The 26047-nt window shown below is 42.8% G+C and overlaps 1 protein-coding gene across 2 annotated transcripts in view; it reads left to right on the top strand.

The window, feature by feature from the left end:
- dennd4c (DENN/MADD domain containing 4C) overlaps positions 1–26047 on the top strand; it is an 81265-nt gene that overhangs the window by 49321 nt on the left and 5897 nt on the right. For both annotated transcript variants that reach the window (XM_088631288.1, XM_088631297.1), the window contains exons 15-28: positions 665–795; positions 2309–2441; positions 5784–5990; positions 8295–8423; positions 11174–11309; positions 12826–12972; positions 14568–14687; positions 16652–16792; positions 17201–18321; positions 19666–19858; positions 20620–20720; positions 23416–23591; positions 24001–24165; positions 24656–24839. In XM_088631288.1, coding sequence (XP_088487414.1) covers positions 665–795; positions 2309–2441; positions 5784–5990; positions 8295–8423; positions 11174–11309; positions 12826–12972; positions 14568–14687; positions 16652–16792; positions 17201–18321; positions 19666–19858; positions 20620–20720; positions 23416–23591; positions 24001–24165; positions 24656–24839 — 3084 coding nt within the window. The remainder of the gene's footprint in view (positions 1–664; positions 796–2308; positions 2442–5783; positions 5991–8294; positions 8424–11173; positions 11310–12825; positions 12973–14567; positions 14688–16651; positions 16793–17200; positions 18322–19665; positions 19859–20619; positions 20721–23415; positions 23592–24000; positions 24166–24655; positions 24840–26047) is intronic.

Here is a 26047-nt window from a genome sequence, read left to right as displayed (position 1 = left end):
AAACATCGAATATAATCTGAAGGTAGTCTGATTCATTTAGTGATTGTTCGTGCTGAATACTTTCAGTTTTTAAAATCTGACAGACACTATATATAATCCAATAATACACAACAAATGGATGAATCGCTATCATTATGTTTTACATTTTTTGACGTGCCCTGCTATCCTGGGCCACAGAGAGTGCTAGATTTTCACCAGGACCTTGTGATTGGCAGTGCCAGCGTCCATCTTTTGTCTCTTTGCGTTTCTTAATATTGTTTTAAGGTTTAAGGAAAACTTGCATTTAGACAGTGTGAAAGTCCCAATGTGCAAATGTAATGTACTTGTTGATAGGACATCTTAAGTGTCTTGTAAAATAAGCTCTTTCCTGATGTGGAAAATGCTTCGGCAGGCATGTCGTGCCATGACGTGGGCAGGGCTGACGGTCATGTCGTAATGTGGACAAGGCTGGCTGGTCATAAGGTGATGCAGAAGGGGATTACGTGATGTGACGTAGCCTGGGGCAGGCGTATCGTATCGTGTCGTGCCATACCTTGAGCAGGGTTGGCGTGATGTGAGCAGGGCTGGCATGTCATGTCGTGACGCAAATAGGCAGGCTGGTCGTAATGTGATGTGGCCAGGGCTGTCATGATGTGGATGAGGCTGAGGCCATGTCGCTTTGCAGGTGGAAGGCGAATCCTCAGAGGACACCAGGCTGATAGAGCTGGACGAGTCGCAGAAAAGCGAGCACACAGTCTTTGTCATGCCACCCGAGCCTGCAGCAGAGGATGGCCCTGATCCACCTGCCAAGTACAGGTAATCAGCCTCTGGACTGTGTTTCTGGAACAAGGTCCCCTTGACACAATAGGACCTCAAAAGCATCTTCACATAATCATATGTATGCATATATTGAGATGTTTGTGCTGCATTTGATAGAAAATCTAAATCCATTAGCTGCTGAAAATACTCAGAAACAAAGTACAAAAGCAACTTCAATTGGTCCATTCAAGACTCTGTTCTGTTTATCAAAGGATGGGATCCAAGTCTTTCACTGTTCTTGAGTTGTGATCAGTTGAGCAGCCCTGGTTTTCAAGTTATTGTCGTCTTCGTAATTTGGAACAAGGCCCAGCGTTGTGGGTGACGTCTCCTGCCATTTTTTCATAAATGCACCAATTTGCTTTTACCTTGACTCTTATCGCTTAATCACTTTTATGCTTTCCTGGAAGAAGACTATATTTGGCTCATGCTTTCACTCCACTCCTATTTAAAAAACACTGTTAGCTACAACTTGGAAGACTGCCCTTCATAATGGTGGTGGAATCGGTTTTCCTTTCCCTAAGCACTGGAAAAGCCACTTATGCTTCTGAAAATGACTTGTGCCACAGTACAGATAGGCACATTGTTTTATGGGCCTTTTGCTTCACAGTCCATTTATCAATTTTATGCTTGTTATTTAAAGTATGCTTCTTATTCTGGTTTGGCACCCTGACAGACACTCTACTGAGTGTTTTGTTGAAAAGATTAGAACTGTGGTTCTTAACCTTTACCGCACCTGGCACCCCTATGGTTCTCAAAATATGTTATCGCAACCCTTATCAAAAACCATTGAATTTGTGTTTTTGACAATTTATCTTCTAAAAAAACTCTGGCATGGACTCTCATCCTGCGAAAGAGCATCTTGCACCCCAGGTTAAGAACCACTGGAGAAGAAAGGTTCTGCATAGCCTGAAGTGAAGTGCATAAGAAGTGCATATGTTTTCTTGACAGTTTGTTTCCATAACTGTAATGCATTATAAGGAGCATGGAGTGGCATCCTCATTCAGGGTGAAGTCAGTTAGGCTTTGGGTTGCTGCAAACCTTGCCAGGAGTAAGTGGATTTCTGGTAATAGATTAAGAGTGTCCTGACTCTGAAAATGTATTTTTAAAAGCCTGCCAATAGCCTTGTTAAATAATAATGCTGCTTGACTGAAGAAGTCAATTGTTTAAAAAGAATGCTTCATAGTTTTTTGTGCTTTGAACATCATTTTGGTGGATCTGTGGAATGATGTGTGTATAGTTGAATTATACTTCTCAGACTGGAAATTTCCTGACACTTCAAGCATTTAGTATAGGATTTTCCATACCAGCATGAACAAATGTACTCAATAGGACGTGTGTGAATATATAAATGATCTCTCACATTATTAGTAATATAGGAGGTGTTATCAATGGACTGTTCCATTTTTTTAAACAAACTGCCGAAACAAGGTAGAGGAACATTTACGCTCTAGGATAATGCTACATTAAAAGAATGTAAAGAAACTTAAGTGCGTCTTTAATCTGGTTTTAGCTATAAGAATTTCCCTCGGCTGAAGCTGGAGCTCTTTGACCAACCCCAAGAGCTGAAACCCTCCCTGAATAGAAGGGCAGCCGGTGGCAGTGTATCCAACAGTCCTGCTCTCTTGGCCAGGAGGACTAAGCAGGTGAGTCCCAGGCTGTTACATGTGATGCTAGGCCCACTTCAGTGGGCTCAAATTCTGTGCCAACAGACCTTTCCAGTGTGAGCTCTGTAAGTGGGACACACAGATTGTCCGAGGGTACAATTATTATTTTCCTGTTCTTAACACATACTGGAGCAATTGGCAGTCTTACAGGGAGCCAAATTTTTTGGGAGGTGTTTGAATGAAATTATCAATATTCTGTCCTTTAAAATGTAGCTGCTCTGCACTGTTCACTAGCATAGCTTTGTAGCTAATGATACATTTTATAAGGATTAAAACACAAAAAGGATACAGCATTTTCAGTCTGAGGAAAGCTCAGCTACTGTATATGGATATGGTGTTTGCAATTTCTGTGACAAGAGAGTGATGAGTTTTTAATGACTAACACCTAAGTTGTTCTTTCATTTGTGCATTTACATTCTTATATACTCAGTCTCTGAAATATTCTGATGTCAAATTCGCCAAAGTGTTGTGAAAAGGGGCCAGTACAGCATGATGAAAAATTCTCATGTAGTAACACAAGTTTTGTTATGAATGTGTTACCAGTATACTGCTGACGAAGGGTGGGAATAATACATTGGCACTTAACTTTATTTTACAGTCAAATGAATTTGTGATTCATTTTTGGTAATGCTTAACATATGTTATTGAGTATTATATTATTATTTTAACAAGGATTAGGAACTCTGGTCCCGCACTAAAAGAAATGTGTTTCAATTTTGTCGATTTTATTACTGTACCTCAAAGATAATCAATGTTATTCCACTGAAGCTGTGAAGTATTAAACTAAATTTTACCCAAATTTAGAATTTGCTATATTTTAAGGATTTAAGATTTATTAGGTTTTCATTTAATTAATTTCAGAATGTTTGGACATCTGTTTCTGTATTTCAGTTGGAGGTATTACAATGTGTAAATAAGGCAATATAAATTCTGAATTTGTGTGTTGATTTCAGGCTTTTAGGCCAAAATAAAATATTAATTTGGAAAAGGTTTGTAGACTTTCTATAGGCACTGTATATGAAAGGATTTCAATGGGATTTTCTCAAAAATTAGAGAATTGTATTTACTTCCAAAATAAAGCATCTTCATGGGACATTGAGCCAACACAACAGCTTCAGTGTGTCTTGGCGGAGATTCTACAAGTGTCTGGAACTCTATTGGACACCATGCTTCCGACAGAAATTCCAACATCTGGTGTTGATGGTGGTGAAAAACACTGTTTCAGGCTCCACTCCAGAACCTCCCATGAGTGTTCAGTTGGGTTGAGATCTTGTAACTGGGAAAGCATCAATAGTTTGATGAGCACTGTTTTCATGCCCATCAAACCATTCTGTGAGCACGTGTCCCCAGTGGATGGGGGCATTGTCATCCTGGATGATTCCATTCCCAGAACATTCCACTCAGAACATCATCACTCAGAATGGATTTGTATGTATTTTGGCATTTACCTTGCTCTCTAAGGGGTTAAGCAGATCTAAACCATGCCAGGAAAATGCACACTGGGCCACAAAAGGGCAACGAGAAAGCTTTACTATGAGAAACAAGCACTCGAGCCTGTAGGATGAGTACACGTATGCCTCACATGTACTCATCCACTTATTGAGAATAGGGTGAAGAATGACTCACCTGTCTGTATGATTTTTTTCTACTGCTCAGTAGTCCACTGCCTGTGTTCTTTGCATCACTTTACTCTCAAAAGTGTAAAAAAGGGTGTTAATGCACCTCCACCTGACCACAGTATTGATCTCTGTGAAATTCTCGATTGACTGTATTTGGTGAAACTGCCAGCTCAGAGTTGCTTGTCTGTTTTGCCTTGCATCTTGCACAAATGCACTGATATCACAGTCAAGGAATATGCACTTTTGTCCACATTTGCCCTAGCTGAAGATGTCTTTCCCTCAGACTTGTATGCCAGCATCACCTTAGCCACTGTTCCTTGTGAAACATCAGCACGCTGAGCAGTCTTCATCACTGAAGCTCCAGGCAGACGTGACCGAACAATCGCCCCCTCTCACTGTCACCGAGATCTCTTCTTCTAGCCATGGTAGCCAAATTAATGGGCAAGTGGGTCTGCCCAACATTCTATACATGGCCCTAAGCATGATGGGATGTTAATTATTTAATTAACTCAGGAACCACACCTGTGTGGAAGCACCTTCTTTCACTTTTCGAATTTACTGAAGTGTTCCCTTTATTTTTGGCAGTTATGTATATATTCTTATAAACAAAATTCAACACATCTCTTGTGTTGAAGACCGGCCTTCCGTCTTCAAGATCATTCCACAGGCCAGGCTTTAATCGGGATGAACCGAGGAGAGATAGGTGGAGACCTGGAATAGGTTGAAGGGGTTTTGAAACATTCTCGGGGGGGGTCTGCTTTACAAATGGGACCTCCAGGTGGAAGAGCTCACTGAGCTACATGTGAGTGTGGCCAGAGAGCAGAGTGCGCTCAGCTGTGTGCTGAGGGGGAGGGGGCAGGATGCTGAAGAGCTGTTTGTGGGTGTGAAGGCCGTCCTCAGAACAATGTGCCATGTGGTCCAGAACAGTGTTTACTGTTGGGCTGTATTATTTTTAGAAGGCCTTTGTTTCAAACCCGACTGTGGAAGTAAACTGGCTCACAAATTCCATTCTATTTGTGCTACACATCCCTCTGGAAATATCTGGAAAACCAATAATGGGCAGAACGTCCCAAGACAGAAACCTTTTTTCATCATTAGTAAAAATCGAGTCTATTAATATTCCAGTATCTTTCAAGAAGTAGTGAAATGTTCAATAAATCCTGTAGAACCAAGAGTGTTATTGTCCTTAGCAGTCTGTGTTCTTCTATGTACTGTATATGTATAAAATTTTATTTGAATGTAACTCGAGGGGGTAAAAGAAGCCTTCAACTAAAGGATTAATTGTATATGTAAATATACATTAGTATATTCTTATGTTTGTCATGTTTACCAAATTAGGACACCTTTCTTAAATAATAAAGTGTCATTATCCTGTGTTCCTGTGATGATGATCTTCCCACCTTCATTATTTACATGGTTGTATTTAACTGTGAGAAATTGTACACATCACATGTAATGTGGCTACACGTTTATGTGGCTTTGATTTTTGCTAGTGCTATTTTGCCTCGTTTCAAAAAGCAGCAAATGTTTCATGATTTTTTCGTCTCTGACAGAGTGGCTTTCTTTTGAAATGACTTGCTTATTGCAGGGGCACGCACCTGAGTGGAGAAGCTGCAAAGTGGCGAGAGTAAGACTCTCGTTGACATCCACTTCACTGGCTGAGGCACACCTTGCTGACTTTGAACTTTTTATGCTGTTGCAGGAGATAAAATCTGCCTACAAGATGGCCAAGCGGTTTTATTCCAACCCTCCGCTGTGGGCAAAGTGCCTGTTCAGTCACTGCTACAGCCTGTGGTTCATCTGCTTGCCAGCCCACGTGAGAGTCTCCAACTCCAAGGTCAGGGCCATGCAGCAGGCCTACAACGTCCTCATCAAGATGAGGAGCACCGAGGTGGAGGTTCTTGACGAGGTGAGCTCCTGTTTTTATGTTTTTTCTGCCTCCAGGCACTTTGCTATAACGACCTGTGTCACATCTTTGGCCATGTTTGCCTGGGCAGCAGAATTTATTTATAGCTGTAATTTTTTTCATGCTCCAAAGGTGCAGAATGAGCAATAAGAAAACACTTTTTACGGGATAAGCTTTGATTTTGCTATGTCTTGTGGACGACCTAGTTCTCTCCAGTAATGCTTGGAGAGGGCTGGATGATGGCAACATTGGCTTGAAATATGCAGAATCTTTGAGCTCCTCTGTGTAGACAGAGTTACATCTTTTAGGAGGACAGATGTAAGAGTGCAGGTCCAGATAATGTGTGTGACGCAGTTCTTAAAACTTGTGCAGATCAGCTTCAGTATGTGACGTTTTTAGTCTTCTTTTTCTGATGTCTTTAAATTCACAAATCATCCCCTCTCTTTGGAGGATAGCTAATGTTATCTCCATTGAAAAAAACAGCCATGTCAAATGAGCTTAACTACTGTATAGGCCAGTGGGTCTCGGTACTCTACTTACGAACAGCAACACACTATAAAGGACACACAGGACGTCATTCATCCCCAACAGTCAGCATATAGGAAAAGAAGGAAAGTAGACATTGCACCTCGTTAAACATGGTTTATTGACATCCTGAACAAACGGTGTCATTTGTTAGAATTATATTTTTTTTTCTGCTTTTAACATGATTCAACCTCTCTTACATTGGCACAGAAGCCCTCAACGAATTTCAAATGGTAACCTGATAAGCCAGGTTATAGACTTTTTAATGAACAGATTTCAACAGGTAAAATAGGTGAGATGGTTATTTGTAGTACTTCTATTGGATCACCATATGGTTGTGTCTTGTCCTCTTTATTGTACAGTTCGTACGCTAATGATTTTAAGAACAAACAAACAGAACAAACAAACTGATCATCTTATATCCATACCACCAGAATACCATCCTGAGCCCATTCTGAATAATTGTGTTGAATGGCATGATGAGTTCTCTTTGGAGTTAAATGTTTTGAAAACAAACTCATCCTTGATTTTAGGATGAATGAAGTCCCTTCCCTACCCGGTGTAATAAATGATCAGATTATAGAGGTTATGGATGCTTACAAGTATTTGGGACTAGACATAAATACAAAATTTCAGATGGGGTGATTGTTGGGAGACCATTTATAAAAGAGGGCAACTGAGATTTTTTGTTGGGAAGCTTAGTTTCTTTAAGGTGGACAGAACTATCTAAACACTTTTCTGTAGATCATGTATTGAAAGTCTTAACATACTGTTTTACGTTTTGGTTTGCTAATTTCAGTACTCCAAATCATAAAAGGCTGGGCAAAAGAATGATAATAAGTAGCAAAATCACTGGTTTAAGTTAGATCAACCTACAGTATATTCTCTCTATAAACATAATGTTCTAGTGAAGGCTAACTGCATTATGGCACCCCCCCTCCACTGTGAATCTGCATGACTCCCAGCTGGGAGACGTCTCTGTGCCCCAAGGTTCAAAGGAAATAGACTTAGGAAATCATTCATCCCCTCTGCAATTGTACTCTTAAATAATTCATTTCCTGAGATAGTTTGTTCTGAACTTTTGATTTGTTTTGTTGTATTGTTGTGTTGAGCTCTGCTGAAAAAAAATCCTAGGGGATAATGAAGCTTGAATCAAATTGACATATTTTAGTTGTTTTCAAGTCTTAATAAACAACTCACATATTCTGGTCAACACTGCACTTTTAAGGCTACTTGTAACTCCTGCCTTCTTTGATTTCATCAAGGGATGTTTTTTAAATAATGTGCAGTGCACTAGTAAGATCCCATTTATATTAATTTGTACAATTGTGGTCTCCATGTTATAAAAAAAAGGACATTTCTACTCTGGAATCCATCCAGGGAAGAGCAGTCAGATATGTTCCAGGACTTAAGGGAATGTCCTGCACCTGCCCTGCAGGCTGGAGGAATTGAATGTTTTTAGACTTGGAACAGAGAAGATTACAAGCCTTATCGTCAAAGGCATTGACAGAGCCTACCCAGCGAATCTCTTCAGAATAAACAGTGAAAGATAAACTAGAGGACACAAATGGGAACTATGTGCAAGTCCATTTAAAACTGAGAATATGAGTTACATCTTTACACAACGGGTGGTGAGAGTACAGAACAAGCTACCCACCCGCTGCGTCGAACTGATACACCCTGGCTTTCAAGTGCAACGGCTGGGTGAGCTCATCGGATCAGTCAGCTGCTGACCACTCAATGGGCCTCCTCTCATTTGAAACCGTTCCTTTGTGCTGGCAGGTGTGCTACCGGGTGGTGATGCAGCTGTGCGGCATCTGGAACCTGCCTGTCCTGGCAGTACGACTTCACTTCGAGATGAAGAATGCTGGAGTGCAGCCCAACGCCATCACCTACGGCTACTACAACAAGGTACTGCTTACACTCTGCACAGCCACTAGGATGTCATGGGATTCCCTAAATGAGGGCAGCAATGTGATCTGCAGGCAAAGTCTGAAATTCCAGTATTACTCAAGAATGCACAGAAAATTACGGATGTGTTTTACATATTAGGGATAGCTACAGTGCCTTGCGAAAGTATTCGGCCCCCTTGAACTTTTCAACCTTTTGCCACATTTCAGGCTTCAAACATAAAGATATAAATTTTTTATTTTATGTGAAGAAGCACCAACAAGTGGGACACAATTGTGAAGTGGAACGAAATCTATTGGATTTTTGAAACTTTTTTAAGTAATAAAAAAATGAAAAGTGGGGCGTGCAAAATTATTCGGCCCCCTTGCGTTAATACTTTGTAGAGCAACCTTTTGCTGCGATTACAGCTGCAAGTCGCTTGGGGTATGTCTCTATCAGTTTTGCACATCGAGAGACTGAAATTCTTGCCCATTCTTCCTTGCAAAACAGCTCGAGCTCAGTGAGGTTGGATGGAGAGCGTTTGTGAACAGCAGTTTTCAGCTCTTTCCACAGATTCTCGATTGGATTCAGGTCTGGACTTTGACTTGGCCATTCAAACACCTGGATACGTTTATTTGTGAACCATTCCTTTGTAGATTTTGCTGTATGTTTGGGATCATTGTCTTGTTGGAAGATAAATCTCCGTCCCAGTTTCAGGTCTTTTGCAGACTCCAACAGGTTTTCATCCAGAATGGTCCTGTATTTGGCTGCATCCATCTTCCCCTCAATTTTAACCATCTTCCCTGTCCCTGCTGAAGAAAAGCAGGCCCAAACCATGATGCTGCCACCACCATGTTTGACAGTGGGGATGGTGTGTTGAGGGTGATGAGCTGTGTTGCTTTTACGCCAAACATATCGTTTTGCATTGTGGCCAAAAAGTTCGATTTTGGTTTCATCTGACCAGAGCACCGTCTTCCACATGTTTGGGGTGTCTCCCAGGTGGCTTGTGGCAAACTTTAGACGAGACTTTTTATGGATATCTTTGAGAAATGGCTTTCTTCTTGCCACTCTTCCATAAAGGCCAGATTTGTGCAGTGTAAGACTGATTGTTGTCCTATGGACAGACTCTCCCACCTCAGCTGTAGTTCTCTGCAGTTCATCCAGAGTGATCATGGGCCTCTTGGCTGCATCTCTGATCAGTCTTCTCCTTGTCTGAGCTGAAAGTTTAGAGGGACGGCCAGGTCTTGGTAGATTTGCAGTGGTCTGATACTCCTTCCATTTCAAGATGATCGCTTGCACAGTGCTCCTTGGGATGTTTGAAGCTTGGGAAATCTTTTTGTATCCAAATCCGGCTTTAAACTTCTCCACAACAGTATTACGGACCTGCCTGGTGTGTTCCTTGGTCTTCATGATGCTCTCTGCGCTTTCAACAGAACCTTGAGACTATCACAGAGCAGGTGCATTTATACAGAGACTTGATTACACACAGGTGGATTCTATTTATCACCATCAGTCATTTAGGACAACATTGGATCATTCAGAGATCCTCGCTGAACTTCTGGAGTGAGTTTGCTGCACTGAAAGTAAAGGGGCCGAATAATTTTGCACGCCCCACTTTTCATTTTTTTATTAGTTAAAAAAGTTTCAAAAATCCAATAGATTTCGTTCCACTTCACAATTGTGTCCCACTTGTTGGTGATTCTTCACATAAAATAAAAAATTTATATCTTTATGTTTGAAGCCTGAAATGTGGCAAAAGGTTGAAAAGTTCAAGGGGGCCGAATACTTTCGCAAGGCACTGTATGTGCAGTGTAGTGCTAGAGCACTCCATTTTTTCATTCGAATACTGTAGTGCTTAACTGCACATGTAACAGGGCAGTAATAGTAATTTTTGCAGGTGTCATCTATCAAATCTGGAGAAGGATACAACACTGTGTTTGGCAAACATTTGCCAAGTGTGGGAGGAGCTGTGAAACACTCTTTTTTCAGAAAGTGGTCCCTTTTGGACGGGGCATAGAGGTGTTGTGAACTTAGCCCATTTGCTTGTCTTCTTCATGTGGGTGTGTGCCCCGACAGCTCTCGGTTTGGAAACGCATCTGTGCGTCCTGGAACCACGCAAGGCACTGGGGGTAACATGAGCGAGAAAAATGTTTTGTTGTGCACGAAAGGTGGCTAGGTCAGGCGGAAACCGATGTCCACATGCCATAGATTCAATTGCTGTTCTTGGTCTGATAGATTGCACTTCCCGGCACAGAATCTGTATGAGGCAGAGACATGAAAAACACTACTGGCTATTGCAGATCTGGGTGCTGGAACAAAAATAATTAAAATTCTTAAAAAAAGAAAAAAGAATCTGTATGAGTGAGCCCAAGGCCATAAGCTTACTGGAATGATTGTGTAGGGGTCAGTTCAAAGATTTGTGCTTTCACAAATTTTTCATTTTACAGTTTGACTGAATGTTTAACACATTTACTGCATCAAATCCTTTTCCAGGCTCTGTAGAATCAGATCTGTGTAAGTCACATGTGTTAGTTCATTAATGGCAAATGTCACAAAAATCTTTTTGACACGGGCATTTTTTGCTCACTACTTTGAGGCTGTGCTTGGCAAAGGAAAAATCCACCTTGCCAAATAATATTCCATTCTTCAGTAAATATTTTCAAGCATTTTTGGCGTTGTTCAGTTTGCTTTTGATCTGTCCAGATACAGTCGCTTTGTGTCTCTTTAAGAAGGGGTTCAGGACGTTCTCCTGTGCTCCTCTGTCTCTGCAGGCTGTTCTGGAGAGTAAATGGCCCGACTGCAACAGGGGCAGCAACTTCATGTGGACTAAGCTGCGCAACGTGTTGCGGGGAATGGCCCAGTTCAAACAGGCTCTCCGCAGGACAGCTCAGTCCAGGGTCACTGCAGGTAACCGTCACCATCGACAGTGGTGGACAGTCGGGATGTCTTCTTGATAATCAGTATTTCACCGAGGCTGACCTTACGTGAGAGCATGTGAATGGCTTGTACGATGCCTTTAAAATCATTAGTGTACACAGCTGTGCACTGAGATCAGTAGGTTTATCTCCTGTTTCGATCGGGTGATAAAGGTACGAGATTCAGGCAGTGGAGGAAAAGTCTGCCTGGGACCTCAAAGGCAACGATTGCCAAGCTTTCAAGCTCTTTGCTCCAGCAGTAGTTCCTGAAGCTGCAGTGCCATCTAGTGGCTCTTGTTAGAAACAAGCACTATTGAATTTTAGCAAATGCGTCTCAATGTTTTGTTAAATAGTATGTGGAAAGATAAAAAGATACAGTATTTACCATGTGAAAAAAGGTTGAGTGTTCTGTTTTTTTTTCCACATTTTATATATGATACATTGTGGTTGTTCAAATATGTTCCCATACAGAATTATAGATCCTGCCTGTTTATAGTGACAGAAAATATATTAGCTCCATATGAAGTTCAAAGCTTCAGTTTATATTTTCTGGTTCAAGAAAGATCAGATCTGTTTTAAAATGCTTTATGCTTTCAGTTTTTAAGGAAAAGCTTAGATAGTCAACGTACAGCTACATGTGTCATGTCATTTGCCAAACCGCTTTATACCATACGGTGTCGCGGGAAGCTGGAGCCTAGCTGGCAAGTCAGGGTACACCCTGGACAGGGCGCCAGTCCATCACAGGGCAGGTGCAAGCCAGTCATACATGGGGACAATTTTGAGGCAGAGTGGGGGAAATTTGGCCCAGACACTGGGATAACTCCTTAATCTTATCGAGAAATGCCCAGGGATCGGTTTGACGTCGCATCCGAAAGATGGCGCCCACAACAGTATAGTGTCCCCACCGCTATACCAGGGCATTAGGACCCACACAGACCGCAGGGAGGGCACCCCCTGCTGGTCCCTCCAACACCTCTTCCAGCAGCAACCATAGCTTCCCAGGAGGTCTCCCATCCAGGTACTGACCAGGCTCACACCTGCTTAGCTTCAGCAGGCTGCCATTTGAGAGCTGCAGGGTGATATAGCTGCTGGCATATCCAGTTATACATAATTACAAATGTAATCCTTTATATTATCTGCTTGAACTGTTAAAATGTTTAAACAAAGGAAGTTTGACTTATTTTTGGTTTGTATCCCTTAAAAGGCATTATGAATTCTTTGTAGCTCTGGATCACTCTCAAATGTTTCACGAAGCCTTACTTGTTTGAAAGATATTTTCACGCAGGTTTTTGTAGGCATCTAAAAAAGGAAGGAACTTTGATGGGGCAGCTGTAGCAGGTCGGCTTTCTGAAAGCATCTGGTGTGCAAACAAACTCCCCTGTGAGATGTGGTCTGTGAGGGTTAGAGCAGTTTGTGGGACTGCGTCCTGACTTGAATACCGCGCTGGACGAGGGGAGCTGGAGGGAGGACGAGGAGGGCCGTGGTTTGAGGCGCCTGTTTCTCTGCAGCCGCGGCGAGTCCTGGCGGCGCGAGTGACGGGGACAGGATCAGCCACGGCAGTGAGGACAGCTCCAACGACGCCAACGGCGGGGAGCACACCCTGTTCGCCAGGAGCCTTGTCGTCGGGCACGAGTCGGACAATCACTGCAGCGCAGGTACGGCACGCGCCCGGTCACGGCGTCCTGGCCGGAGCGTGGGCACGCGCTTGAGGCCTCCCTTGGAGGTGTGGGATGAGGCTCGTACAGGGCAGAGCAGGTCGGCACCTTCTGTCCAGCGGCCAGGGCTCTCCGAGCTTTCATTTCAGGGCATGTGTAGTCCTGGTGCCACGCCCATACAGTACAGCGTGACTGGACAGATGACAGTCTAGTATTCTGCACCCAAACTCCCATCACCTCATTTTACTGCTGTTCTCTTCTCAGCCTTTCTACTTTTCTCCTGTATTTTGGTTAAAAACGGCTAACATTCGCACTTAAAGCTACACATTTTCATATACACTAAATACAATATATAATTTTCTGTATCATGCAGAGGATTTTGTGTAATGTTATATGTTTGCCTCTTAAAGTTGGATAATACCTGACTTCAGTTTATTTGTTTCATTGTAGTCTGCTGTGTTTTTATAAATTCCTGTAATCCTTTATTCATTCAAAATTTTGTTGACATTGAAATGGGTATGACAGGGGTTAGAATGGATAGCAAAGGGTTCAGTCAGTATGCAGTGCTTCGACCTGTCCCTCTCCTTCAATCTGCCACTGATCTTTGTCTTTTTCTGTCCGCCTCTCCTCAAAAAACTAAAGTGTCCCTCTCTCGGCTTTTGTGTCCCTGCTTCTGCTCCCTGTGCTGTCTCTCAGTGCTACATGTGTCCTTGGCTTTGGCAAAGACATGTGTGAGATGAAGCTTTGGAAGGGAGTGGGTGTTGTGTTCCTCTTTAAAAGTGGAAATGCTTCAGGTAATAGTTCCTCTACAGCCATTTCTTTTTCATGAGCAGAATTCATACTCAGGGCCCCAGGTGCTTTTACACATAGCAGGTTAACATTAGCAACAAGTGAGCCCAAGTTACTCTCAGAAGTAGTTGATCTCACACCTTTGATACATTTTTTTCTTGTCTGTATTCTTTTAGTCCTGTAATGTGAAGCATAAACACTTGGTTACCCAGATACACTACTAGTTTTTCCCTGGCTTTTTTGTATATTTATTGTCATGGTGCAAAAAAAGCACTACTGATGGAGCAGTGGGCTCTCATTGATTTCTGGGCATTGTTGAACTTTCACTATAGTATCTGCTTATGTTGCACTGTTGTGTGTATCTTTTATATGTGTTTATATAAATGACAATTGTCATGTAAAATACTGTGTTTTAATGGCTGCAATAAATCTCTTTGACTGCTGATAAAAATAAATACAAATGGTTTGAAATATTGTGCAGCTACACTTACTGTAGGTCAGGATACTCTATAATTTCCATATACTGTATTATGATGTTCTGAATTGCCCCCATCCCACCCTTTTCTAAAGACAATTAACATCTGTATGTTTTGTGGTGTTTTATTACTTTGGTCGACATTATCCTGACAACATTCAGAACACCAGATGCCAGTAAGCTTGTGTGTCTCCGCTCTCCCTCATGAGATGCTTTGTATGTGCAGAATGGTTTTGTGCAAGCCATCAGGGTTAACATTTCTGAAGACTCGTGCAGCTCCGAGCACGCCAGGAGGCCGGTGCTTTGCTGACCATTTCCTCCTGTGATACAGGTGGTCAGTCGGACCAGGGTTACGGGTCGAAGGACGAACTGAGACCAGAAGTCTCAGTCCCGACGACTGCTCCTCTCCCAGATGCTGACCAGCCTAGCATAACCAAAGCGAAACAAAACGGTAATGTCTACAGTTCTCCTATTTAACTGTGAATGTGTTTCTTCAGTCAAGCAGCTGTTTGTGACCGTGAGTGTCACCAGAATCTGTTGGCTTTCTGCTGTGTAGAAGGGCTCTTCAATTCTACTTATTGAGCCATAGAAGATTTCACTGGAAGTCTTGATTACAAGATTGAAGTTTGAATTAACTAGAAAACTTGTAAACTGAGCATCAGAAGGGAAAATTTGTAAATTAAAATCCAATCAAAAGGCACTCGCCCAAGTATCACTACAACTTCTCAGAATAATGTTTTAAGAGGGCAAGAGGAACAAGTGGGGGGCAGATCTGGTAAAGAGGAAATGCCCACATTGACTGCACCAGTGTGATTCGAGTTCTGTACTGCTTTGTGTTTTCAGAAACTTTCACTGTTTTCCAACCCTAGAGAGAGACTGTCTACAGCAACATTCTCTTCCTTCCGAGTGTGAGAGTGTAAATGCTGTAGTTCAGTGGTTCTCAAACTTTTTTGGACCAAGTACCACCCCTAATCCAACCAAAGCATCCAAGTACCACCTACAAGTCATCATCTCATAGGAACCCCAGAAATTCTCAATGACCAACATGAGCGCGCGTGCACACACACTCACACATACATATAATAAATATTATAATAATAAACTTTATTTGATATAGCACCTTTAAAGGTGGCTTCTCAAAGTGTTTTACAGAAAAAAAACATTAACAACAACTCATAAAAAAGCACCATTTCAGTGAGAGGGGTGAGCCTGTTTAGTTGAGCAAAGCAGATGTGAATTAATTTTTTGAGCCTTGATACAATTCACAACAGAGTCTAACATATATTAAATCGTCAGGCATTTTCTTGATGGCAAAGGTCTCGCAGTGGATGTTGTAAGGCGTACATTAATTTCTGGAGCAACCTCTCTAATTCGTGCAACTACACTGTTATGTCGGCTTGTCATTGCTCTAGCACCGTCTGTACAAACTCCCACACATTTTATCCAGTCGATGCCATTCTCTTCGATAAATTCATTCAGAAGCTGAAATATGTGCTCTCCTGTAGTTCCTGTTGGTAGCGGTTTAAAGAACAGAAAGTCCTCATGGGACATGCCCTCAAACTCGTATCTAACGTAAACGAGCAAATTGGCCAAATCGACTACAGACTCATCTAATTGCAGTGAAAAACATCTGCTCATCTTAACACGCTCTATCAGTGTACTTTTTATATAATCCTTCATTTCAATAATTCTATGAATGACTGTATCTCTCAGGGGGAGGGGGGCAGCAGGTCGAGCTGTTTAGCAGCTTTTTCTCTACACATAATACGTGTCAGCTCTTTTGCCAACGGTAAATAAGGTTCTTCAAAAATAGTGTAGCTTACCTGCTTTAGCAATCCGCAAGCTTGCATTTTTCGCGTTTCCGTTATTTCCGTATTTATTTAAAGTTTTTATTTCATGTGCATGGGAGCGAAACACAGAGATGCTCGGTGTATTTTTCTCAAATTAGAACAGTTCTTAAATATTTTTCTGTTATCACGCTTTCGTGTGCTCACAAGATTACCTGCGTTCGTAGCACGTATTTCTATGCATTCCTGTGTTTAAAAACGTTGGCATTGTTCCAAAATCACGCACATTCTCCTTTCTCTCTATTTGCTGGAGATACAGTAGCTTTTTTTAAATACAATTGGTCACTTGCATCCGTAGCACGCATTCCTATAGAGTGGTATAGAATTACAGAGTAACTCTTGTGTCCACTGAAGTATTAGCGCGCACTGTATCGTAGTACGTAGGCTGCGTATTCGACACATATTAAAATACAAAATATGAAAACCCGTCCCGATTTTTCAACGCAAACAACACAGTTCCATGGTCATTTGGCGTACCACCTGGCGGCACTCCACGTACCACTGCCGGTACGCGTACCACAGTTTGAGAGCCACTGCTCTAGTTAATAAGAGTTCTGTCTGTTTACAGGTGAAGACGTTGCTGATTCCCAGATCCCCTCAGCGGCCACAGCCAGTCCCCCAAGCCCTGTGGAGCTGCCGACCTCGGGCCACAGTATCGTGAAGCTGTCAACTGGGAGCCTGGACAGCAGTGCCGGCAGAGGGAGCACTGGTGTGTGAGAGCTGTGTCCGTCATGCTAGACCAGCATCTTAATTAGGAAACACACTGACTTTGTGCATCAGTAGGACTCGTTGGGCAGTGACTCCACTGTTGAAAGCCTGGTCTGTGTTGCATGAATACGAAACAAGCATTTGCAATCTGGTGTCACTGCATCTTGGTTTTAGCTAGCACAGACCTTTACAAATAACACAAGCTTGTTAAAATCTAATAATTCTCAAAGTGTGCTACCAGAAAACCTGTAGACCTGGATACAGGTTTTATTGAATTACCTTAAGGCAACAGCTATTGGGCAGCCATTTACAGGCAGTCCTGAAATATTTTACAGAGATGTTTTTATTTGCATTCACAGAATATTTTCATTAAAGAGTTTCTAATGGTTTTTCCTGCTTGTTCATTCAGCCAGTGCCGCTGGGCCGCTCTTCTCCTCCCAGAGCGCGGGAGAGGACGTGGTCTTCGCAGAGGAGGGCCACTCGCTCCCACCACGTAGCCCGGGCGAAACGGGGGCCAAGCAGCACCTTCAGCGTCAGAAGACGTTCTCCGAGCGGAGCTGCAGCTTCAGCGCAGAGAGCCGGGCGGGCATGCTGCTCAAAAAGGGGAGCCTGGAAATGAACGTCGACGAGATCGCCATACAGATGGGAGCAGATGCCAAAATCCTGGCTGCTGCCTTTTCTGGAACCAAAGCCCCATCATCGGACAGTTCATCTGTCCAGGGGATGGAGGATGGGCAGCAGGAGCAACAGGATTCTGATGAGAAGCTTTCAGTGGAGAGCAGTGTTTGCCCGGTGCTCCCAGATCTTACCGAGGACAATGCCTCTGAAGGGGCAGCGTGTGATAGGTCAGCCCTCTCTGGGAAGGGACCAGAAGTGGTGCTGAGGGGGGAATCTATAGAGAGGGACGCCACCAAGAGGGGCAGTTTATACTCCAAGGCAGTAGAGAGGGAGGATGTGGAGGTGGGAGCTGACCCCTTGTCTCTGCTAGCTTCTGAGAGCCCAGACACTATCTCGGTCCAAAGTGACGAGAGGGCTGTCCCCCTGGTGGTGTCCAGGAACCTGGCTGATGAGATTGAGATGTACATGAACCTCAAAAGCCCTCTGGGCACAAAGTCCTCCAGCATGGAGCTACACCAGGGCGAAGCAAAGGAGGAAGTAGCTCAGTCCGGGTCGGGCAAGGCCCCCGAGCGCAGGTGCAGCCTGCCTTCTGCTGCTGTGGAGCAACCCAGCTCTGCCGCTGACCCTCTAAAGCCTAGCCCCTCTGTGGCCAGGTCCAAGACCTTCTCCTCAAAGCTCAAGAGCTCCAGTCAGGCCCAGAATCAGCGTTCGTCCTCCCTCACTGCCCTGGTACGCTCCTCCCCGCACGGCTCTCTAGGATCTGTCATCAACACCATCTCCGGCATCAAGATGGACACTCTGCTCTCTGGCCCCAAGATGGACGTGCTCAAGTCGGGCATGAAGCAGGCTGCCAATGTTGCCAGCAAAGTGTGGGGGGCTGTGGCTTCAGCCTACTCCTACTCAGACGATGAGGTGAGTTCAGTACAGTAGTGTGTTTCTGTTTTGCTTAAGAAATCTTCCATTTTTTTGCCTTAGGATCTTGGTTTGCTGTCATATATAATCCAAACATGTAACAGCAAATGATCTGCCAATACTGTAGGCTACTGAATGAGACACTGATGTTTAATTTCCTTAAATACCATATAGAATTTAATTCCTACAGGGAACTACATCCCTGTGCTTTCCTTTTATAAAATACAATTGCATTAGCAGACTTTGTAAGAGTTGAACACCTAAAAAAAGTACTGCATTTTGTGCACACCTTTAGGAATGATCACAGATTCTCATTTCCCTCTTTAGTGATATTGTTCTTGTCTCAAATGAAATGTGAAGAGTGATCACTTTTTTTGTCATGGCTTTCAAAAATACATTCATCTTTTATGAGATTTTATAAAGTCAGAGCCCTGTGTATTATTTCCAAGAGATATACTGGAAATGTATTTCTTAGACATATGGGTGTTTTTTTACTACTGAATAGTAAATAAAACTACTGAATCTGCATTTCATCATTCAAGATAATTTAATTGTGATCTATCCCTGTTTTGTAGAATGAGTCTCAGAAGTGAAAGCCAGTTAAAAGAGAGAAATGGACTCACCATGTTAACCTGGTGCAATATTGTCTTTCTATTACCTGTAAAGCCATATTGCACTATATAGATAATACACTTTACCACCAAGTAGTCTGATCTTGTCACATCTCAGAAGCTATGTACTGTAAGACTGAGCCTGGTCAGGACTTTAATAGGAGACCTCCAAGGAAGCCAAAGATGTTGCTGTAAGTGGTGTTGGTGAACTGTAGGTTGTGCTCCTCCATCTGGAGCAGAATTTTCAGATCAATGGCCCAGTTCGGTGGCCAGAGACACTGTGCTGTAAGAGGTGCGCTTCTTCGGTTGAGATGTTAAACTAAGGTCTTACTCACTAAAGATCCTGTGGCATTGTTCGTAAGTGTAGAGGTGTTTATCCCCGGTGTCCTGGGTAAACTCCACTCTGGGCTTGAAATGTCTGACTTCCCACAGTTTCTCCTTAACCCAATGAGTGAAGAATATCCTCACTTCTCTCCCTGACCTGCTGTGTAGCGGAGTGGAGTATAACGGCTGCCATTCGTTGCCCAGAATGGCCGTTTCAGTTCATTGATGCCTAAAGGGCTTAACTTGTTTATCTGAAGGCATTTGGGTCCCTTGATGAAAAGTACTACATACGTAAATACAGGGGATGATTTTATTTTGCAATAATATAATCAAGTAGTTCCTTGTGTTGTGTTATGCTTCTCCGGATCCAGCATTGTAATTGCCTTCATGTCTTTCTTCCCACGTACAGCAGGAAGACCATTTCCAAGAGGAAGGCAGTTTCCCGGCAGGGTTGGAGGAACACCTCCTGTCCGGAAGCGAGGCAAATGGTCCTGCCCCCAAGGGGGCGATTCCTGGCCTGGCCTCCAATGGGCTGACGCAGAGCAGCACCAGCCTGGGCAGCAGCAGCAGCAGCGACACGGGGAGACTCCATCATCCTGCCTGTGAGCAGCCGTCGTCTTCTCGCGCTACGCGATACTCTCTCGCCAGCGTGCCGGCTGCCGGTCAGAAAATCACACTCACACTTTATTACCAGAACTTTCTAGAATGTTGGAAATGGCCCGCTCAGTGATTGGCCTCACAAAATTGAGGATTGAAGGTTCCTTTCCACTTATATTTCAGACACCAGAAGGATTCACACTTCCCTGTCATATGAAGCTTGTTAGGCAAGGATTGACATAAATTGCTACAAGGGCCTTTCTCTCCAGTCATCAAATGCTTTTGCAATCACCATCATTGCCTTTATTCATCAGAGACACTCCATTACTGCCTTCAGGAATTGGGATATATTACTTCTGTACAAGTTGCATTGCTTTTGTACTTGCTGTGTGTCTCTGTTAGTCTGTCTTTCTCCTTGAATTGCCCTTCACATCAGTAATGACAGGTCTCTATGAGCAGAATGCCAAAGAATTTGTGGAGAATGGTAATTCGTGTTTTCCCAAAATTGCAACCCTCTTTAAATGCTTTAAACATACTAGGCGGACCTTAGCTTCAGACATCGTGCATTTGTTCAGCTTTCAACATGTATAAATTTCATTCTCTGTACGCATATTTCCTAGCCCTTTCAGGTTTTTTCAGTATCTTTGTAGAGGAACAACTGCAAGCAGTAAGCTGTGGTGCAACACAACCAAGCAAACTGCTAGTGAATTGTGGTTGTTTTCGTGGTGCGCTGTGCGGTAACGGCAGATCCGTCCTGTGTGCATAGGCGCGGCGCCGCGGTGTGCGAGAGGTCCCGAGTCGGAGAAGTCCGAGCAGAGCTCGCATCACGCCAGCACCTCCAGCATCTGTCAGAACTGTGCGCTTGAGGTGAGACAGGCAGCCTGCTGCCGGGGTAGAAACCCCGCTTTTATGAAATCGCATGTCCACTTACCATAAGAGTCACCGTAAGAAGAACGATTTAAATTAGTACCCGTCCAGGTACAGTGCCTTGCGAAAGTATTCGGCCCCCTTGAACTTTTCAACCTTTTGCCACATTTCAGGCTTCAAACATAAAGATATATTTTTTTTATTTTATGTGAAGAATCACCAACAAGTGGGACACAATTGTGAAGTGGAACGAAATCTATTGGATTTTTGAAACTTTTTTAAGTAATAAAAAAATGAAAAGTGGGGCGTGCAAAATTATTCGGCCCCCTTGCGTTAATACTTTGTAGAGCCACCTTTTGCTGCGATTACAGCTGCAAGTCGCTTGGGGTATGTCTCTATCAGTTTTGCACATCGAGAGACTGAAATTCTTGCCCATTCTTCCTTGCAAAACAGCTCGAGCTCAGTGAGGTTGGATGGAGAGCGTTTGTGAACAGCAGTTTTCAGCTCTTTCCACAGATTCTCGATTGGATTCAGGTCTGGACTTTGACTTGGCCATTCAAACACCTGGATACGTTTATTTGTGAACCATTCCTTTGTAGATTTTGCTGTATGTTTGGGATCATTGTCTTGTTGGAAGATAAATCTCCGTCCCAGTTTCAGGTCTTTTGCAGACTCCAACAGGTTTTCATCCAGAATGGTCCTGTATTTGGCTGCATCCATCTTCCCCTCAATTTTAACCATCTTCCCTGTCCCTGCTGAAGAAAAGCAGGCCCAAACCATGATGCTGCCACCACCATGTTTGACAGTGGGGATGGTGTGTTGAGGGTGATGAGCTGTGTTGCTTTTACGCCAAACATATCGTTTTGCATTGTGGCCAAAAAGTTCGATTTTGGTTTCATCTGACCAGAGCACCTTCTTCCACATGTTTGGGGTGTCTCCCAGGTGGCTTGTGGCAAACTTTAGACGAGACTTTTTATGGATATCTTTGAGAAATGGCTTTCTTCTTGCCACTCTTCCATAAAGGCCAGATTTGTGCAGTGTAAGACTGATTGTTGTCCCATGGACAGACTCTCCCACCTCAGCTGTAGTTCTCTGCAGTTCATCCAGAGTGATCATGGGCCTCTTGGCTGCATCTCTGATCAGTCTTCTCCTTGTCTGAGCTGAAAGTTTAGAGGGACGGCCAGGTCTTGGTAGATTTGCAGTGGTCTGATACTCCTTCCATTTCAAGATGATCGCTTGCACAGTGCTCCTTGGGATGTTTGAAGCTTGGGAAATCTTTTTGTATCCAAATCCGGCTTTAAACTTCTCCACAACAGTATTACGGACCTGCCTGGTGTGTTCCTTGGTCTTCATGATGCTCTCTGCGCTTTCAACAGAACCTTGAGACTATCACAGAGCAGGTGCATTTATACAGAGACTTGATTACACACAGGTGGATTCTATTTATCACCATCAGTCATTTAGGACAACATTGGATCATTCAGAGATCCTCGCTGAACTTCTGGAGTGAGTTTGCTGCACTGAAAGTAAAGGGGCCGAATAATTTTGCACGCCCCACTTTTCATTTTTTTATTAGTTAAAAAAGTTTCAAAAATCCAATAGATTTCGTTCCACTTCACAATTGTGTCCCACTTGTTGGTGATTCTTCACATAAAATAAAAAATTTATATCTTTATGTTTGAAGCCTGAAATGTGGCAAAAGGTTGAAAAGTTCAAGGGGGCCGAATACTTTCGCAAGGCACTGTAATAATGAGGAAAGCAAAGGAGTGGGCTACGTTTGCTTGGAGTAAATTGCATTCCCTCAGTGTCCGCTAACGAAGGTAGCTGTGACTCCAGAGTGTTCAAACTCTTCCCATTCTTCCTGTTGGAAAAGGTATAAAAGGCCTACGTATAGTCATATTGAAACACGGTGCACTGGTTCTTAAATACCCTGATATTCTCATAGTCATTGTCTATGAAAATAATGAAGTGACAGCAGGGACAGGTTAGACAGTGTTGTTTCAAGACCAGTCTGTCTTGACAGGCATCCTGTCTTGTAGCATTTGAAAACACTGTACCTCACAAAACACTACAATTTAATGCTAGCCATAATTTTGTTACTGCTTAATTGCAGTTCTTCTACTGGAGCTAATTATTACTTATGTAGGATGTGTAGATTATATAAACAGTCAACAATAAGACTGCTTTTATAGTTTTGCAGAAACATTTTAAAAATAGAAGGACTTAGTCAGTCAAATCCTGTTGCTATGATCCTACATACTGTAATAATATATAGTATCAAGCAATCTGCGCTACCAAACCAGAAAAAAGCTCTATATCTTATGTCTAAAGTGTAATTAGGGTGGTAAAATACAAAATATATTTTTGAAAATTTTCCCATTTTGGCATTTATGTCCAGTTTTTTTGTCAGATGTAGTTGCTCAGGTACAGGCAAATATGCTTCATGTTTAAAGGTGGTTGGCTTCAGATATTCTGAAACTGCTTCCTAGTAAAACTGTACAACCTCCAGACACCATGTAAGCAGATGTAGTTATAAATAAACTGTGAAGCACAACATGAATTAAATAATTAAAGAGTCTGCAATTTCTGCACAGTTTGCTTGCTGTGAATTTTGCCTTCCCTTCCTGGCGAGGCAGACATGACAGAGCTAGACCTCTAGGCACCCCTTCCTCAGCTGGTGTTGCGCCCCCTGCAGGTGCTGATGTCCAGCTGCTCTCAGTGCCGCGCCTGCGAGGCTCTGGTGTACGATGAGGAGATCATGGCTGGCTGGACAGCAGATGACTCCAACTTGAACACGACCTGCCCCTTCTGTCAAAGCACTTTCCTGCCTCTGCTTAACATAGAGTTTAAGGACCTCAGAGGCACTGCAAGGTGAGCTTGTTTCTTTTTTTTTGTCTGTGTACATTGCCTGGCATCTGTAATAGTAATCACCCAATCTGTTTCCATCACAAAAGGCCTTTTTTTTCCATTTTTAGCAAATCCCACATTTCCCTGGTAGCTCTGTTCCTGTACATACTGTCTTGTTTTAAAGCATTAAACAGTGTGGCTTCAGGTGCCTGCTTCTATTGTGGTAGAATAAAAAGAGTAACATTTAACAATTGCAAAACCACACAGTGGAGGTCTTTTTGTTTCTCACATTCAGTGGGTGTTTCTGGTACATTAATGTAGAAATCATGATTAATAGAATGATCTGCACAGCAAAATGTGTTATTTCTTTCTTCCATTTTTTCTGTGTGATGTTTTAAAACAATAATTGAGAGGCTTGATAATTTTTTTACAGCTTCTTCCTGAAGCCCAGCTCTTCCGGAGACAGCATACACAGCAACAGTGTCCCCATGGCAACGGCTGGGGCTCCTGCTCCTGCTGGTGACCTCATCAGCTTTGCAGACCCCCCAAACGATGGTCCGCTGGGGGTCACAGGACAGAATGCTGCCGAACAGAACAGGTACCTGGCACTGAGGGGGATCTGGGTTTTTCCATTAAATCACAAATGATGTTTTTCAGCCCCAAAACACTATTATAGGAGTAAAAGCTATATATATGCTTTATGAATCTTTTGACTTATTTTTTAAAGGCTGCAATCAACACAGTCAATGAAAATTGTTCTTTTGCCTTTTTTCTCATAAATATACAAACTGTGTATTTGCTGAAGTATACAAACACAAAACAATATTTCAGTCATTAATTATATGCCTATGTGTATATTTTTACTTTCTTTTACTATTTGTGTATTAAATCGTTATCGCAGGGGAAGTCTAGGCATTTCTGAGTTTATAGACAAGTTCAGCTTCAGCAGATTTTGTCTGTCCGACGTCTGTCGGTGTACTGTCTGTAAAACAGTGCCGCTGAGATTAGAAAGGCTTAGAACAACAGACGTGTGTCCGGTCCTGTAGAGGGTCAGGGCTGACTTGTCTCCGATGTGGGTCTGCCCCCAGCGAGGGGACTCTCGGGGTCAGGACAGAGCCACTGGGGCTGAGCGACAGGCCGGCTGTCAAGCGAGGAACATCTCTGACTCGCAGCAACAGTGTCGGGGGGCCGCTGCAGAGCATGGACTTCTCCCAGCATCCTTCCCACGGCGTCTCTACAGCCAGCCTTCCCAGCAGCCTGCAGGAGGTGTCGGTGAGCTGCCAATCCGCCGTTTGCCCAAGCAAGGCCCGATACAGCCAACACTGCCCTCTAACTTCAGCTGTAGAGCGCATATCATCACAGGCGATAACACAAAGCTGTCTCTGAAACGACTGAAGACTATACTGAAGTATAACACTCTACAGGTTTTTCCAGTGATTTTTAGAGATTTTAATACATATAAAAACTGCAGAAAGCTTTCAAAGGAGCGGAGGCTATCCTGGTAACCTGTTTGGTAGTTAGTACTTAATTGATCCAAGGTTCTCACTTATTAAAAAAAGCCCAAGAACTGGCTTCAACCAAATGGTTGGGTAGCTTGTTCCACACTGCCACAACCCTATAGATAAAGAAGTGCTTTCAGTTTTAAGTGCACTACCACATAGTTTCCACTTGTGCCTTTGTTTATGTTTCATTGTTCGTTCTGAATAAATCTTCTAGGTTGACTTTGTCAGCATCAAGGATTTTGAATACTTGTATCGGGTCCCCACATTAAGACTAAAAAGGTTCTGGTAATTCAGCTTGTCAGTGCAGGACACTCCCTCATCTGGGTGAATTCTAGCAATTCTATTACACGGTGAACAATTGTTCTCAAACTTGTAGACAGCATCACTTGATTTAAATTCTGCACTTTTAATTGAATGTACCTGAATTTTGTTTGCATTTTTATTACTTCCCTACATTGTCTAGCAAATGTAAAGGATATGTTATGTAAAATATAAACACCAAGGTCTTTTCCATAAGAAACTTCCATTTCCCGTTTTGTATTTATAGTTATGTTTTTACTACTTACATGCAAATTCTGCACTGTACATTAAACTTAATCTGACAGGTATTAGTCCAGTCATAAATGTGATCTAAATCCTCTTGAATTTCATTTGCTGCTTCTACAGTGTTTTTAGTCCTACTTATTTGGTCTCATCTGCACATTTGACTAGTATACTACCTGTTCAGGAATCCAGATCGTTGAACTGAATTAAGAAGAGCAGTGGTCCTTGTACAGATCTCTGCAGCCTTCCAGAATCACGTTTTCCATTTAGTTACCAATTCTCAATCCAAATACTCCTGTTTTCCTCAAAGTAGGCAGCAGGAATTCAGGTATGCAATTAATCAGGAAGCAAAATTGTAATATCCATCTGAACAAGGTGTCAATAAATAACTGTTTTGAGGCAAACAGTTGGTGTATGCTAAAGTGCAAGTACTGT

This window comes from Lepisosteus platostomus, chromosome 1, assembly GCF_059453375.1.
Source record: "Lepisosteus platostomus isolate fLepPlt1 chromosome 1, fLepPlt1.hap1, whole genome shotgun sequence".
NCBI lineage: Eukaryota > Metazoa > Chordata > Actinopteri > Semionotiformes > Lepisosteidae > Lepisosteus > Lepisosteus platostomus.
Note: the sequence above shows the minus strand (reverse complement) of the source record. Positions and strands in the feature narration are given on the sequence as shown.